The 14,776-nt window shown below is 42.9% G+C and overlaps 2 protein-coding genes across 5 annotated transcripts in view; one reads left to right on the top strand and one right to left on the bottom strand.

Moving 5' to 3' along the window:
- Positions 1-3,444, top strand: part of LOC110531704 (ATP-dependent chromatin remodeler CHD3) — a 56,426-nt gene extending 52,982 nt beyond the window's left edge. For all 4 annotated transcript variants that reach the window (XM_021615035.3, XM_021615033.3, XM_090183761.1 and 1 more), the window contains exon 39: positions 242-3,444. In XM_021615035.3, coding sequence (XP_021470710.3) covers positions 242-345 — 104 coding nt within the window. In that variant the 3' untranslated portion in view covers positions 346-3,444. The remainder of the gene's footprint in view (positions 1-241) is intronic.
- LOC110531703 (uncharacterized) lies at positions 3,377-13,700 on the bottom strand. The gene is made up of 6 exons (XM_036987531.2): positions 12,797-13,700; positions 11,062-11,143; positions 7,801-7,857; positions 7,552-7,575; positions 6,421-6,551; positions 3,377-6,265 (listed from the first exon to the last, which is right to left on the bottom strand). Exons 1-6 carry the CDS (start codon positions 12,995-12,997, stop codon positions 5,999-6,001), a joined length of 762 nt encoding a protein of 253 aa, XP_036843426.1. The 5' UTR covers positions 12,998-13,700; the 3' UTR covers positions 3,377-5,998.
- Between the last annotated feature and the right edge of the window lie 1,076 nt (positions 13,701-14,776).

Here is a 14,776-nt window from a genome sequence, read left to right as displayed (position 1 = left end):
TCAATCCTTCTTTAATATGTCTCCTCCCCTTCATTTACACTGATTGAAGTGGATGTTAAGTCCCCAAAAAAATAAAGTGACATCAATACGGGATCATAGCTTTCACCTGTATTCACCTGGCCAGTCTGTCATGGAAAGAGCAGGTGTTCCTAATGTTTTGTGTACTCAGTTTATATGCTGTGTGTGACTGTGTGTGTGTGTGTGTGTGTGTGCTCATGTGTGTGTTCTCGTCTCCCTACAGTGTTGAACGGTCCTCCTGTGTCAGTGAAGAAGGAGAGGGAAGCAGAGCAGCTCCTGAGCAGGAGAGACCAGCGCCGTGGAGAGGTCATCTGTATCGACGACTGAACAATATCGCTCACTGACCGCACACACACACACGTCAACATATATACACACACATATATACAGAAACATATATACACACACACACACACCAACATATACACACACACCAACACATAACACACTCAGTACAGTATCCACACTCCGCAGACTGACACTCCCTATGAATATATACACACACACATGAACATACACACACCAACACACAATACACACAGTACAGTATCCACACTCCACAGACTGACACTCCCTATGAATACACACACACACACACACACTTGTGGTCCATGCTGTCACGTACATACTCACCTGCTCAATCGCTTGTTGTCTGCCTCAAACCAACCAATCCTCACAAGCAGCCTACTCATAGAATATCTCCCCTCCAGAACAGTATGGTTCTGTAATCTAGAACCTCCCTCTCTATCCTAGCATCGCTCACATACCCCCCCCCCCCCCTCCAATACCTAGAACTAATAACTGCTACCAAACCTGACCCTTGACCTTTGATCCCCTCAGGGGTCGCTCCAGTGACATGAAACTGCATGATATAACATTGTGAAGATTTTGCTCTTGACACCATTCCTGCCATTCGTCCTGAGAAGCATGCTGTGCTAAAACTCACAAAACAATGGCGTTATCATGCAAGCTGTGCCTACAGTATTTCTTCTAGTACTGGTTTTATCTCCGAAGCTTGCCGAAAACCATTCATCAATCGCCCCATTGGAGAATTGATTGAGTGAAGTATTACAGGACTCGGGGCTGTAAACTTGTCAGGAAACTCTCAGCCCATTTCCCTTTCATGTTGACCTGATTGTACATGTAGAAATACTGAAATGTCAGTCAGTCCAACCCAACTTAGTATTATGTTGACTGTATGAGTTATAGCTGGTATGCCAGAGGATTTTCTTACAGACCAGGGTACACAGTTCATATCTTTGGTTTTGATTGGGATGGGAGGTCCCAGTGCTTGTTCAGGATAGGCCTCACTCATAGAACTGGTCATAACCTTTCATAGGCTAGTCATACAGTGTTGACCACCCTCAACTACAGTCCTCTCCCCTTGCTCTTTGACCCCCTACGTAAAGCTTACACAGTGCCTTCTGAAAGTATTCAGACCCCCTGACTTTTTCCATATTTGTTAGGTTACAGCCTTATTCTAAAATTGATTAAATAGTATTTCCCCTCATCAATCCCATAATGACAGAGCAAAAACATTTTTTTAAATGTTTGCTAATTTATTTTAAAAAAACAACAACTGAAATATCACATTTACATAAGTTTTCAGACCCTTTACTCAGTACTTTGTTGAACACCTTAGGCAACGATTACACCCCCGAGTCTTCTTGGGTATGACGCAACAAGCTTGGCATGCCTGTATTTGGGGAGTTTCTCCCATTCTTCTGTGCAGATCCTTTCAAGCTCTGTCAGGTTGGATGGTGAGCGTTGCCGCACAGGTTTTTTCAGGTCTCTCCAGAGATGTTAGATCGGGTTCAAGTCCGGGCTCTGGCTGGGCCACTCAAGGACATTCAGAGACTTGTCATGAAGCCACTCCTGCGTTGTCTTGGTTGTGTGCTTAGGGTCGTTGTCCTGTTGGACGGTGAACCTTCACCCCAGTTTGTGCCTCGACACAATCCTGTCTCAGAGCTCTACAGACAATTCCTGCGACCTCATGGCTTGGTTTTTGCTCTGACATGCACTGTCAACTATGGGACCTTATATAGACAGGTGTGTGAGCCTTTCCAAATCATGTCCAATCGAATTAATTTACCACAGGTGGACTCCAATCAAGTTGTAGAAACACCTCAAGGATGATCAATGGAAACACCTGAGCTCAATTTCAAGTCTCATAGCAAAGGGTCTGAATACTTATGTAAATAAAGTATTTCTGTTTTTTTATTTTAAATAATTTGCGGAAAATTATTGTTTTCTCATTCATGTCATTATGGGGAATTGTGTGTAGTTTGCTGAGGAAATTGTTTTATTTAATCCATCTTAGAATAAGGCTGTAACGTAACAAAATGTGGAAAAAGTCAAGGGGTCTGAATACTTTCCGAATGCACTATATCTCCCTTTCCCTTCCTCCTCTCAATCAATCCTTTCTTTCTCGTTTTTTTGTTTTTTTTTAGTTTCTCCTACTTTCTACGAATTCTGTGATATTCTTTGCATATTTAAACTTGGCTCATTCGTGTTCTCTTGTGTTTTTACTCGTGTTGACTTACTGCGACTATGATTATTATTGTTGTTGTTGACGTTGCTGTTGTCTTTGCTGTTGCTATTGGAAAAAAAAGAGCTTCTACCAAATGAGAGATTGAGAAAACAATAAAATCGTACGTTTTGGTGCACAAATGCACCTCTTATATCAGACGTCTTATAGTCGGAGCATAAAGCAAAGCGAAGAGGTTGAGAGAACACAACAACAACAAAACATTTCTTGCTTACATTCTAGATTCGGGGCTTGCAAATAACCTATATAATATACTACATATGTAACCCTAAATGCGTTAAGACAAAATGAAACAGTGTACTATCTTAACATCAGTTAAAGTACATCAATTCATTATTCTCTGGAAACTCAGAGGCTGTTAGTAGAATCAAGTCAACTTTATATACTGTATCCACAAACAGCCTTAAACATAACATAGCTGAAATAAGTGTAAAGAAGTTAAGTCTGAATTAATCGGGAGATGTAAACTCTTTACATGCTAGTTGAAATAGACCACTTTTAGTTAGTTCCCTGGACATATTTCAAATAATGAAAGTAGAAGATGTTCATGTATTTCCTTAAAACCCTGAATACTCCACACAGGTGTTCCAAGTGAAGAGTCTATAAACTACATTTCACTGATTACGTTTCCTAGGAAGTGTTTTGCAACCCCTTAACTAAAATGGACACGGTCCAATCAGGCACTTCCTCTCTCTTTTCTTGTTCTTTTTTCAGATTTTGTGTTTTGTTTTTAATTCCTCGATATTTCGTGTCACTGTGTACGTTGTGGTGGTGCCGACCGATAAACAATGAGTGGCAGTTAAACATGTCAATAATAAAATGCATCTCTTTTTATTTCGAGTTTTGTTTGTAATAAAATCAAATTAAATTGAACAAAATGATGTGATTCGTGGATGGATGCTTGAATAGCAAACACAGGAAAACACACAGGCACATCGGGCTGCTGAATCGCCTCCTCTAGCCCTCACAGGAAGTCCTCCCAGTCTGTCTGCACTGTTGTACTGACTCCAGACCTTGAGCTACAGAAGTATGAATCACAGGTGGTGACGACTCAATACACAGTAGTATGTGAGTCATGACTAAAGAACCAGAATAGTGCAGCGTTCCACACATTCTATTTAGCAATACAGTGATGTCATTGGGGGACGCTGGAGAATAACGGAGGAGTAAGAAGATTGTCTATTTTTTGTTTGTCATATTGTATCATAGAGCAGTAGTCGTCCCTGGCCAGAGTTGAAAGCGAACACAAGGAGATATTAAAAGGGTTTAAAAAGGTTTACCATTTTATGGGAAGTGAGCTTAGAACAACAACCAGCATTGCACACATCATTTCGCAGACACGTACACACACTATATCCCCTTGCTGGTTCTTCAACCTTGACCTACTTTTTTGGACTTCTCACAGACAGGCCTCTTTGTGCTAAATAATGCTTTTTAAGTTGCCAATAAACTTTGACATTTAAAAATATAGGAATTGGGGGAGTGAAGTGTTAGGAATTTGATTCCTCAAAAGCGTTCAGCTATTTGGTTCTGGTTGGATTCAGGAAGTGTGTGTGTGTGTGTGTGTGTGTGTGTGTGTGTGTGTGTGTGTGTGTGTGTGTGTGTGTTGGGTTCTGAAAGGGAAATGTTAGATGCAAAACGGGCTAAATGTGAGGTGCAAAAGGGAAGCGGAGAAGGATTAGGAAATCAAACAGGAAATATGTTTACAACACAATAACACACTTTCCACTTGTGCTCTAATGATGACAAACTACAGCTCTTTTGAGCTGGAAACCAGAATTATTTGACTTTTGGGAAGTCAGTTTAGAACAACAACCAGCATTGCACACATAATTTCACAAACACGTGCACACACAATATCCCCTCACTGGTTCTTCAACCTTGACCTACGGGTTTGACTCACAAATAGACCTCTTTTTACAAATGAGGTACTTTCCATCTAATGATGAGAAATTAGGACTGTTTTGAACTGAAAACTAGAATGATGTGACTTTTGCATTGTGGTGTATTTGTCTGTGTGTGTGTGTGTGTGTATGTGTGTAAATTGCTGAGGAGAAGCCAATGTGGTCACCCACACACTACTTATAAACCAGAGTAGGAGTGTTAAAACATTAAACCAAACCACCTGCTAGAAATACTCTGTTTGTACTGTCTGTGTTCAATACATATTGCTGCAAATGGCACCTAAGAGAGCTTGGAATGAGTACAAGTATTGTGATTACGATATACAAAATCATTTATATTTCCACCATGATATACTGCATCTCGACAGGCTGAGCCTTATATACACAACTACGCCGGGATTCAATCCAACGCGTCTCATAGCACAGCTCACTGTAATGGACTTTTGAAGGTCATTTTCTCTTGAGCCAACATGCGCAGCGATTACTGGGGATGCGATCTTCGTGAATTTGGGGGAAAATGCCTTTAAAAGACTCATTGTCGGCTGTTTAGAGTGCTGCTCTATAGCGCATCTTGGAATGAATCCCGGCCCTAGTTCTTCGATGTGCAGTCTGAAACTGACAATCATGTAACATATTGAAATGTGATTCGACAGAACATACTGAATATTTGTATCTAAAATGATATATGATAGGCCTATAATGTTAAGAGACTCAGTTTAAAAGATTGAGATGGATAGTCATAAAGAGTCTCTAGACTGAGAGACGTTGGTAAGATCATAGGCTAGTTTTTTTGTTGTTGTATACGTTCCTGTGTGTGAAAGACATGTACAACCCAACTGCTGAGATAACAAGGATCAACATAGTTCAACATATCCATCCAGCTCATTACTCAGAATCCTTCTCATTCAGTAGTCCACCAGCTTAGCGCCTCAGAGAGGTGCATCATGGGTCAGTTCCCTGCTATGCTCAGGCGAAGTCACGGTGAACTAAGACTCAGGAGGATGAGCTTCACTCCAGAAGAGCAGCATCAACTGATCCAGACAACGTTCCATGGGTTTTCCTTAAAAAAGCAGGGGTAGAATCGCTAGGAGGGTCTAGAAGTGCATAAGTATCCCTTTATAATCTTCCTTACAGCTTCTGTCTTTGAAGAAGTATCATACAGAGCAGAGGAGGCTGGTGGGAGGGGGGGCTATAGGAGGACAGGCTCATTGTAATGGCTGGAAGGAAATAAATGGAGCGGTATCAAACATATGGAAACCACGTTCGACTCGGTTCCATTTATTCCATTCCAGCCCCTACAATGAGCCAGCTCCTCCCACCAGCCTCCTCTGATACAAAGTGTCTGTAGCGAACATGATCCATAGTTATTCCAATGCCCCTGATCATTGGTCCAGATTTCACAATAAAACAAATGAGGAATGTCACGTTGGTGTGTCTCATTAATACAGGTCGGAGTAGGACAAACCGCTTCCTTCAACCATTTTTCCACCCCCTCCATCCTTCCAATATTTCCATCCTCTCCGGCAACTCAGTTGACCTTGAAGAGGCTTAAGTAGTGCTTCCCCGTGGTGTGGAGGCTGAAGCCGGCGCCTGTGATGGCCTGTAGCTCTGCCCCCTTCTCTAGCCGCAGCAGGCCAGACACCTGGCAGGGTTTGAGAAAGTGGAACTGGTGGGATCCGGATGCAGGTGTAGTGCCATAGCCCTCCATGCACTGCAGCTTCTGCAGCGGCTGGCCGCTCTTCACCACCGCCACTTCCAACTTCACCAGCTGAGACTGATTCTCATTGAACAACACCTGTGGGAGGGATGGAGGGAGAGAGAGAGGTGGAGAATAAGAAGAAGAAGTAGAAGAAAAGAGCAGACCAATCAGGGTTTGATTGAGCCTGTGTTGTTTGACAGGGGTCGTTTTGGATGACGGGTGGCACAGGACTACAACTCTCAGAGGCTCACCTGACAGTAGAGGAAGTAGACTCCAGCTCTCTCCACTGTGAAGGTGCCTCTGTCTGTGTTGTACTTCACAGCTTTGCTCATATTCAACTGCTCCGAGTCCGTCCATCCTTTTATCAAGCCATCAGCTCCCACTGAAACACACATGTTGTGGGGGAGGAACCATTGCACCCATTGACATAAATATAGCAGTATATTATTTTCTCTTTATTTATACTGTAGGTTTGTGTGTGTAGGGTCAATTTTGTACAGTTTGTATCATTGTCATGGGGGCAGTGATCTTACGAATCCAATTCCAGAAACCCAGAAGACCCTTTTCTATAATAATTGTCATCCTCAAAAGGTTTTGCAGCTGCACCATCGAGAGCATCGTGATGGGTTGCATCACTGCCTGGTATGGCAACTGCTCGGCCTCTGACCGCAAGGCACTACAGAGGGTAGTGTGTACGGCCCAGTACATCACCGGGGCCAAGCCTCCTGCCATCCAGCACCTCTAAACCAGGCGGTGTCAGAGGAAGGGCCTACAAATTGTTAAAGACTCCAGCCACCCTAGTCATAGACTGTTCTCTCTGCTACCGCAAGGCAAGCGGTACCGGAGCGCCAAGTCTAGGTCCAAGAGGATTCTAAACAGCTTCTAACCCCAAGTCATAAGACTCCTGAAGATCTAATCAAATGGCTACCCAGACTATTTGCATGCCCCCCCCCCCCCCCCCCCCCTTCTATGCTGCTGCTACTCTCTGTTATTATTTATGCATAGTCAATTTAATAACTCTACCTACGTGTACATATTACCTCAATTACCTCGACACCGGTGCCCCCACACATTGACTCTGTACAGGTACCCCCTATTGTTATATATATATATATAGCCCAGCTATTGTTATTTATATATATAGCCCAGCTATTGTTATTTATATATATAGCCCAGCTATTGTTATTTATATATATAGCCCAGCTATTGTTATTTACTGCTGATCTTTAAATATTTGTTATTCTTGTCTGTTACAAAAAAAGCTATTTTCTTAAAACTGCATTGCTAGTTAAGGGCTTGTAAGTAAGCATTCCACTGTAAGGTATTTGGTGCATGTGACAAATAAAATGTGATTTGATTTGATCCACGTTCATAAAGCTTACCTTTCTGAACAGACTCTTTGGTTACTAGCGGAAAGAAAGAGAGGGAAAGGAGTAATTAAGATTTTATAACTGTAATCGTATTTGGTGTCCAATCAAAACCACTTCAACAGATGCTACATTATAACACTGTGGGTGCGTTTGAAATGGCACCCTAAACCTTATATAGTGCACTAAGTTTGACCAGGGCCCATAGGGAATAGGGTGCTATTTCGGATGCAGCCTTTGATGAGGATCTGCCAAGTCACTTACTCTCAAACTGAGAAGCCACTTTCTTTCCATTTCCACTCTTCCCTTTCCCAGTTCCCCCTTGCAGAGGGAAGGAAGAAAGAATATGAGTTAATACGACAGAAGAAAACAATTCAGAGGGATGTTGTTGTTTTTTTTGTTCCAAGCAGCTGTGATGTGTGTCGTGGCGACCATAATGTATTAATTTGCAGTTGTTTATCCACCACCTGAATACTCAACCGGCTCTAACAGATGGAGAAGGATTTCATTTCTCCTCTCCTGCTCTGTTCTGATTCCTGTCATTTTTACTTGTTCTCAGTTAAGTGTAGTCTACTTTCCTCTCTGTCTGTTCTCACTACTTTCTGTGCCAGCTGGAGTACAGCAAGACAGAAGCATAGAATACAGTACGAGAGAACGGGGTAAGAGGGAGGAGAGGGCAAGAGATAGATGGAGGGAGAGAGAAAGAGCTCAATGGAGGGAAAGAAAGAGGCACACAGAAGGGGATGATAGAAAGAGAAGCACACAGAAGGAGAGAGAGACAGAAGACAGCTGAGGGAGAGAGAGAGAGAGAGAGAGAGAGAGAGAGAGGGAATGGAGATGGAGAGAGAGGGTGAAAGATGGAGCAAAAGAGAGAAATAGAGAGAGGTCTTTGGCTGTTCTATGACCCAAATTAACTGTAACGGCCCTGTCAGGAAAAACAGGCAAGAGCAACAGCCATGGCCACCGTTCAAATAAATACAATATATACAAATCTATCTTGAAAACTGGGGGATAGGTGGATAAGAGGGGGGAGAGAGGGGAAAAGAGGACGAGCGAGGGGTAAGACAGGCCTTTTTGTTCTCCAGAGGTTTGTTTTAGCTCCAGTATCAGGCCTGCAGGGAGTGATTCCAGGCCATAAGCCCATTTCAACTACATTAGACGATACGCAACGTGACGGTCTTATAGTTTTAGATCTGATTTGGTTTGATCCTAACTGCCTAGTTTTAGGATGTCTCATGTCATCGGCTGTAGTTTCCAAGATTCAACATGTCAAACCTTTAGCTAAAGTCTTGAGAATGGAAGGATCCATTTAGCCAATCCGAGAGCAGTGCGCTAATGTCCTGTGTTCAGCAAAGCAGCTAGCTAGCTAACCAAGCAGAGAGCTAGCTAGCTATTTTGCTGCACATAGCTAGCCTAGCTTGCTGATATTTATCTGACAAGCAACAAAGTGTACCATGTTTTTGGTGCATGTATCTGATGACACTTGTTTGCTACAATACCTTAGTACAAAAAGTCTCCAATTTGTTTCATAGTTTTATCGAGTCATTGTAAAGAGGCACGGTTACTGTGGAAACGGCCTCAACTGCATGTATTGTCTTCTTGATCTGAATGACCTGTCTTTTAATCAGCTGTGGTACAACACAAAATTCCAAAAACTTGCTATATTTATCTTGTCTAGTCTCATGTCGGCTGTTGTATCTGAACTGGACTTTACACACACCCACACACACTCACTCGTTCACTCACACAAATACACAGAAAGTATTCACTATAGGATCAGTTATGTTGGGGGAAAAAAACAGCAAACATTGAACACTGGGGGGCTTGGGAATTTAAGCCATTTATCATTTGGCCCATTTAGGGATAACATTTGACATATCATGCTTCTGAACTGAACATACAGTACCAGTCAAAGGTTTGGACACACCTACTCATTCAAGTTTTTTTTTTTACAATGTAGGAAATAGTACAAATAAAAAATAACATTTAAAAAAATATGTATTATCCCCTTTTCATTGTATCCAATTAGTAGTTACAGTCTTGTCTCGTTGCTGCAACTCCCATACGGACTCGGGAGAGTACGTCCTCCAAAACACAACCCAACCAAGCCACACTGCCCGCTTAACCCAGAAGCACCAATGTGTCAGAGGAAACACCATGACAAACGTGTCAGCGTGCACTGCACCCGTCACTGGAGTGAGATGGGACAAGAACATCCCTGCCAGCCAAAACCCTCCCTTAACCCAGACGACGCTGGGCCAGTTGTGCGCCGGGTCTCCCGGTCGCGGCCAGCTGCGACAGAGCCTGGACTCGAACCAAGATCTCTAGTGGCACTGCGATGCAGTGCCTTAGACCACTGCACCACTCAGAAGGCCACAAAAACAGTAAGAATAAAGAAAAACCCTTGAATGAGTAGGTGTGTCCAGACTTTTGACTGGTGCTGTACATCAACTCTTAAAGTGTCACTCCAGTCTCCTTTTCACCGAATTCAACACCTGATTTACTTAAGAAAAGGCACACCTCAATAGGTGGTCCAGGTAAGTCATGACATAGCACAAGTGGGGGGGCGGGGGGGGGGGATTTCCTCTTTTGTTCTCTATTGCTCCTCTATTGTTCCTCAAGCAAGGGGGAGGCCGATGACATCACAGATTCCCATCAGACCAACTCCTTGAATTTTCAGTTTTGTCTAAAAAACTGTATTTTGCTCAAAACATCTTTCTTTTTTTACCCTTTAGTGTGTGTACTTTACCGCATTTACTATATTATTCTGTATTTATATTCAACAGGAAAAGTTCCTAAATCACTGGAGGATGTCTTTAAGTCTTGAGTAGCACTCCTAACAAATTGACCCATGTTTACTATTGGCCATCTTCAGAATTATTTCATGACACACACTATTTAGACATGACATGTGCACTACCTAGCCTATATATGACTGCTTAATCATAAAAAAATTCGGCAAATAATAGCTGTTGTCAGTCTCGTCAAGAGCAAAATCATTTCAAGTCCCGGAAGCGTGCAACATTGTCTCCCTCCTCTTGCCAGATGGTTTCTCCAGGTTCTCGTCAGTCCAGAGCAGACCTGTAATTTCTGCATCAGTCATCCAGCTGCCTACTGTTTCCTGTGTCGACTTTTAGCAGCGGGCAGCAAGTGACCACAGGGCCTAACCAAGGTGCCATGCAGAGCCAAGATTCCCCTGGTCTGGTCGCTGTAGTTAAATGCTGCTCCAGCTCCGCAAAAACACAGAGCAGAGCACCATCGATGAGATCTATCTCATCTGTTTGGTTATTGTTGATTATGTATTGCATGTATGATGATGGGGATGCAGAGAAAGAGGCATTGTCTGTAGTAGAGTGTACTTGAGGTGTAGTGCTATTTTGATCCTTTTTTTGCTTCCATGCACAAATAGTCTCACACACACACACACACACACATCAACATGCAGGCACGCCAGCACACACACACACACACACACACATCAGCATGCAGGCACGCCAGCACACACACACACACACAGGCATGTACCATCTCTTTTCACCCTTTGCCCAACCAGCAACTCTCTCTTCTCCATGATGAGTTGGACAATGGCCTTACGCTGAGTGTTCACCTGTTGCACAGAGAGAGCGAGAGAGAGAGAGAGAGATAAATAAAGAGAAAGACAGGCAGAGAGCAAGAAATCAAGAAAGGGAAAGAAAGAGAGAGAGAGAATGGAACCGTCAGAGAGACCATTGAGTCTTCAAATTGGCTCCCGCTGCAAATTTACACAGACAAAAGATTTCAGCAAAACCACATAAACAAATCGTCTTCCAGTATCTGGCAGTATCACGCTGTAACTCCAAGGCTTAGAATAGGTCAACCACTTCCGCCTAAACCGGTTGTGACAACTAATGGTGTTTTTAGTGCCCGCATTCCTCACATTTCTTAACTCCCTTTCTTAACTTCCCTGCTGAGACTGAGAAGCAGGAAGGGAAAAATAACGCTGTGCTAAAATTTGTCAAGCTAGCAAAGTGAACTTGTACTTTATGAAGGACTGGGGCCTGCCGTATATATGCCAAAGAGGAGGAAGTAGGTTTCAATATACCGCTAGTGTGTCGGTGCGTGCAGCCTATGGGGTGGTTTTGATGTACTCAGGTCTGCCTGGACTAGAGGTTACATTTATTGGGGACTTGAACTGTCCCAGGCCAGCTCATTGAGTGCTTGCAAAAAGTATCAACAGATGGCAGAGTCAGGTCACTGGTAGCCTACTGTCAGACACACCATGAGTGACATTGAGTGCATGTGTATTAAGTGCATAAGTAGACTATTTGAGGATGCACATGCATAATGAATTATTAATAAAGATGAGTTGCGAATGAATGAAAAGATCAGTCACTTGTGTTAAAAGACCAGTGCTGGGTAAATTGTTACAATGTAATACAGTGTGCATTACGATGATGTATAGAAATAATTGTACTATGCATTTGAAAGCAATACTTTCACCTACAGAATTATACCACCTGTGGTAGCCTAGCCTACCTGCAATTAGTAGGCTTTACATGTTGCAAATCGCTTAACCACAGTAAGGTCTACTCTGTTTTACGCAATTCAATGCCTCAGTTCAGTGCAAAGTCAGTTGGCTATAATGCGCGCTCGAGCCAAGAAGTCAAGGGATTCCAGTAAATTGGGCTAAAATTGGAACACAACTGGCAGTAGAACGATTAAACTTGGCAGGGAAACTATAAGCAATAACTCCACGGCTTGAGCACACTTATTTGTAAGCAATAAAACTGCCTCTAGAGCAGTCCCCAGAATGCGCAGGTCACCAGCAGAGAAGTGGCCCGCTATTTGTGTACAACTTAACGCCACAAAGCTTGGGCGTAGAGGAGGGGGGAATTAAAATATGGCTTTGCATTTTCCAGAGACAAAGAAGTTGTTCAACAGTCACTTCAACTGCTTCAAATTGTTAGTATAGAAATAATAACTTGGAGTAGGCCTACAGAGTGAGAGCGTGCGTAATTTACAATGGCAAGACCAAGACGAATTGATGCACACATGCTACGTTAGCGTTTCTACAAAATCCGAATGTGTAATATACATGTATTATACATACCCGTGACAATATATCCTCCAAACATCGGCTTCTCGGGCATTATCACTTAAATAACCGATGATAGTGTGGAAAGCATGGAATGCAAACTTACTTGGTAAAATTGCAATATATATAAATAAATATATATATATATATATAAATATATAATAATGACATAGCATGGCTACTTACTTGCTCCAATCGGTCTTGCAGAGTTTTAACGGACTGGGACAGGTCCAGCGTCTGTCTCCAGGTCCACGCCGTAAATAGTGCGCTACAGGCGGCGAGCGACAGAGCCACCATGGCCATGAATACCCAGACGAAGCGAAGTTTGCGCACTGTTCTCCTCTGTAGAATTCGATGCATGGTCGTTCCACATTCCCCGGCTATCATTGCAGACTATTCGAAGTGTTCATGTTAACTTCATTCCAGCGACACATGTTTCCCTTCTTGGTGAAATCAAATCCAAATGCTCACATTTTCGACAAGGCGCACAAGTGTTATTGCCCGCAGTAACAAATTATATCTCAACAGCCCTATTGATAAAAGTTAAATTCATGTGAAAGATTAAACAGTTACATGGGTTTCAAATCAATAGCCATTCATGTTGCTTTAATCAATGCATTTAATCAGACGAAATATCGTGGACTGTCTGGTTTGCAGGTCGTATACAAATGCGCAATGTTGAGCAATATGCAGCCAGGGTGCAACGAAATATGTATTTTACATCCACTACGATTGCATCCTTCTACCACTTGATTCGTTGAGTCAACTTCCTTGTCTTCCATTTGCCTTTGCAGCCTTCCTGGGGGTCATTTCTGACCTAGACCACGTATGATCTAGCACACTTTCGCGTGAGCTTTTCTTCTCCGGGAAAGAGTTTTCAGTGCAGTGCACCCGTCGTGTGCCAGACGCTCGCACGAATGCAAAGCCTCAGCCCACAACTTGGAAGCACTCTCAAAAGCCACTAAGTAACTATTAACGCATTAGTCACGCTATATTTGCTTCATTGCACAAATCAAAATACCGAGCTGAATCAACTTGTTGCAGGGAGGGGAGAACTGTAGGCTATTAGAATATACCGATCGACTGAACTAATCCAAGTGTCCACAAGGTGGCTCTGTTGTATAGGGCAAGGTGCTACCCGCAGGCTCTGCGTGACCTGGGGTGTAGTCATTAGTCCAAACCGTTGCAAACAGTTGCGTGTTTGTAACAAAAACAAGAGTTTCTATTGGACTAATTCAGGTAGGTCCCTCCCAGTTTCGTTCCGTTTGATTCTGTTTCGTATCTAATGGTTATACCCCTGGATCGCACTCTTATAGCCTTCAATGAGTGTTTGTGTGTATTATGGCCCAAAATAGATTGTCTATCAATGGGACTATATATTTAGGTGTAGAGTGGAAGTACCATTACCACAGGGTTTAATGTGAGCAGCCCATTATATCAGTAGATAGGTGTACATATTTGTGGCTATTCTGTCAAAATAGCCTATTCTACAGAATAACTCTATGTCATTATGTATTTGATGACAAGGAATATACACTACATGACCAAAAGTATTGGCATTGGCATTGATAGGAGTTGGTCCCCACTTTGCTGTTATAACAGCCAATACTCTTCTGGGAAGGCTTTCCACTAGATGTTGGAACATTGCTGCGGGGACTTGCTTCCATTCAGCCACAAGAACATTAGTGAGGTCGGGCACGGATGTTGCGCGATTAGGCCTGGCTCACAGTCTGCGTTCCAATTTATCCCAAAGGTGTTTGATGGGGTTGAGGTCTGGGTTCTGTGCAGGACAGTCAAGTTCTTCCACACCGATCTTGACAAACCATTTCTGAATTAACCTCGCTTTGTGCATGGGGGCATTGTCATGCTGAAACACAATAGTGTCCTCCCCAAACTGTCGCTACAAAGTTGTAAGCACAGAATCGTCTAGAATGTAATTGTATGCTGTAGCGTTAAGATTTCCAATCACTGGAACTAATGGACCTAGCCTGAACCATGAAAAACAGCCCCAGACCATTATTACTCCTCCACCAAACTTTACAGTTGGCACTATGCATTAGGGCAGGTATCATTCTCCTGGCATCCGCCAAACCGAGATTCATCCATCGGACTGCCAGATGGTGAAGCGTGACTCATAATTCCAGAGAATGCGTTTCCACTGCTCCA

Source organism: Oncorhynchus mykiss, chromosome 9, assembly GCF_057628025.1.
Source record: "Oncorhynchus mykiss isolate SJ-2025 chromosome 9, ASM5762802v1, whole genome shotgun sequence".
In the NCBI taxonomy this organism is placed as follows: Eukaryota; Metazoa; Chordata; class Actinopteri; order Salmoniformes; family Salmonidae; genus Oncorhynchus; species Oncorhynchus mykiss.
Note: the sequence above shows the minus strand (reverse complement) of the source record. Positions and strands in the feature narration are given on the sequence as shown.

Coding starts and splice junctions, on each gene's coding strand:
- LOC110531703 (XM_036987531.2), bottom strand. CDS start 12,997: ATGATAGCCGGGGAATGTGGAACGACCATGCATCGAATTCTACAGAGG. Junction 11,144..12,796: donor TGCAAGACCGATTGGAGCAA/GTAAGTAGCCAT, acceptor TCTGTGCAACAG/GTGAACACTCAGCGTAAGGC. Junction 7,576..7,800: donor AGTGGCTTCTCAGTTTGAGA/GTAAGTGACTTG, acceptor TCTTTCCGCTAG/TAACCAAAGAGTCTGTTCAG.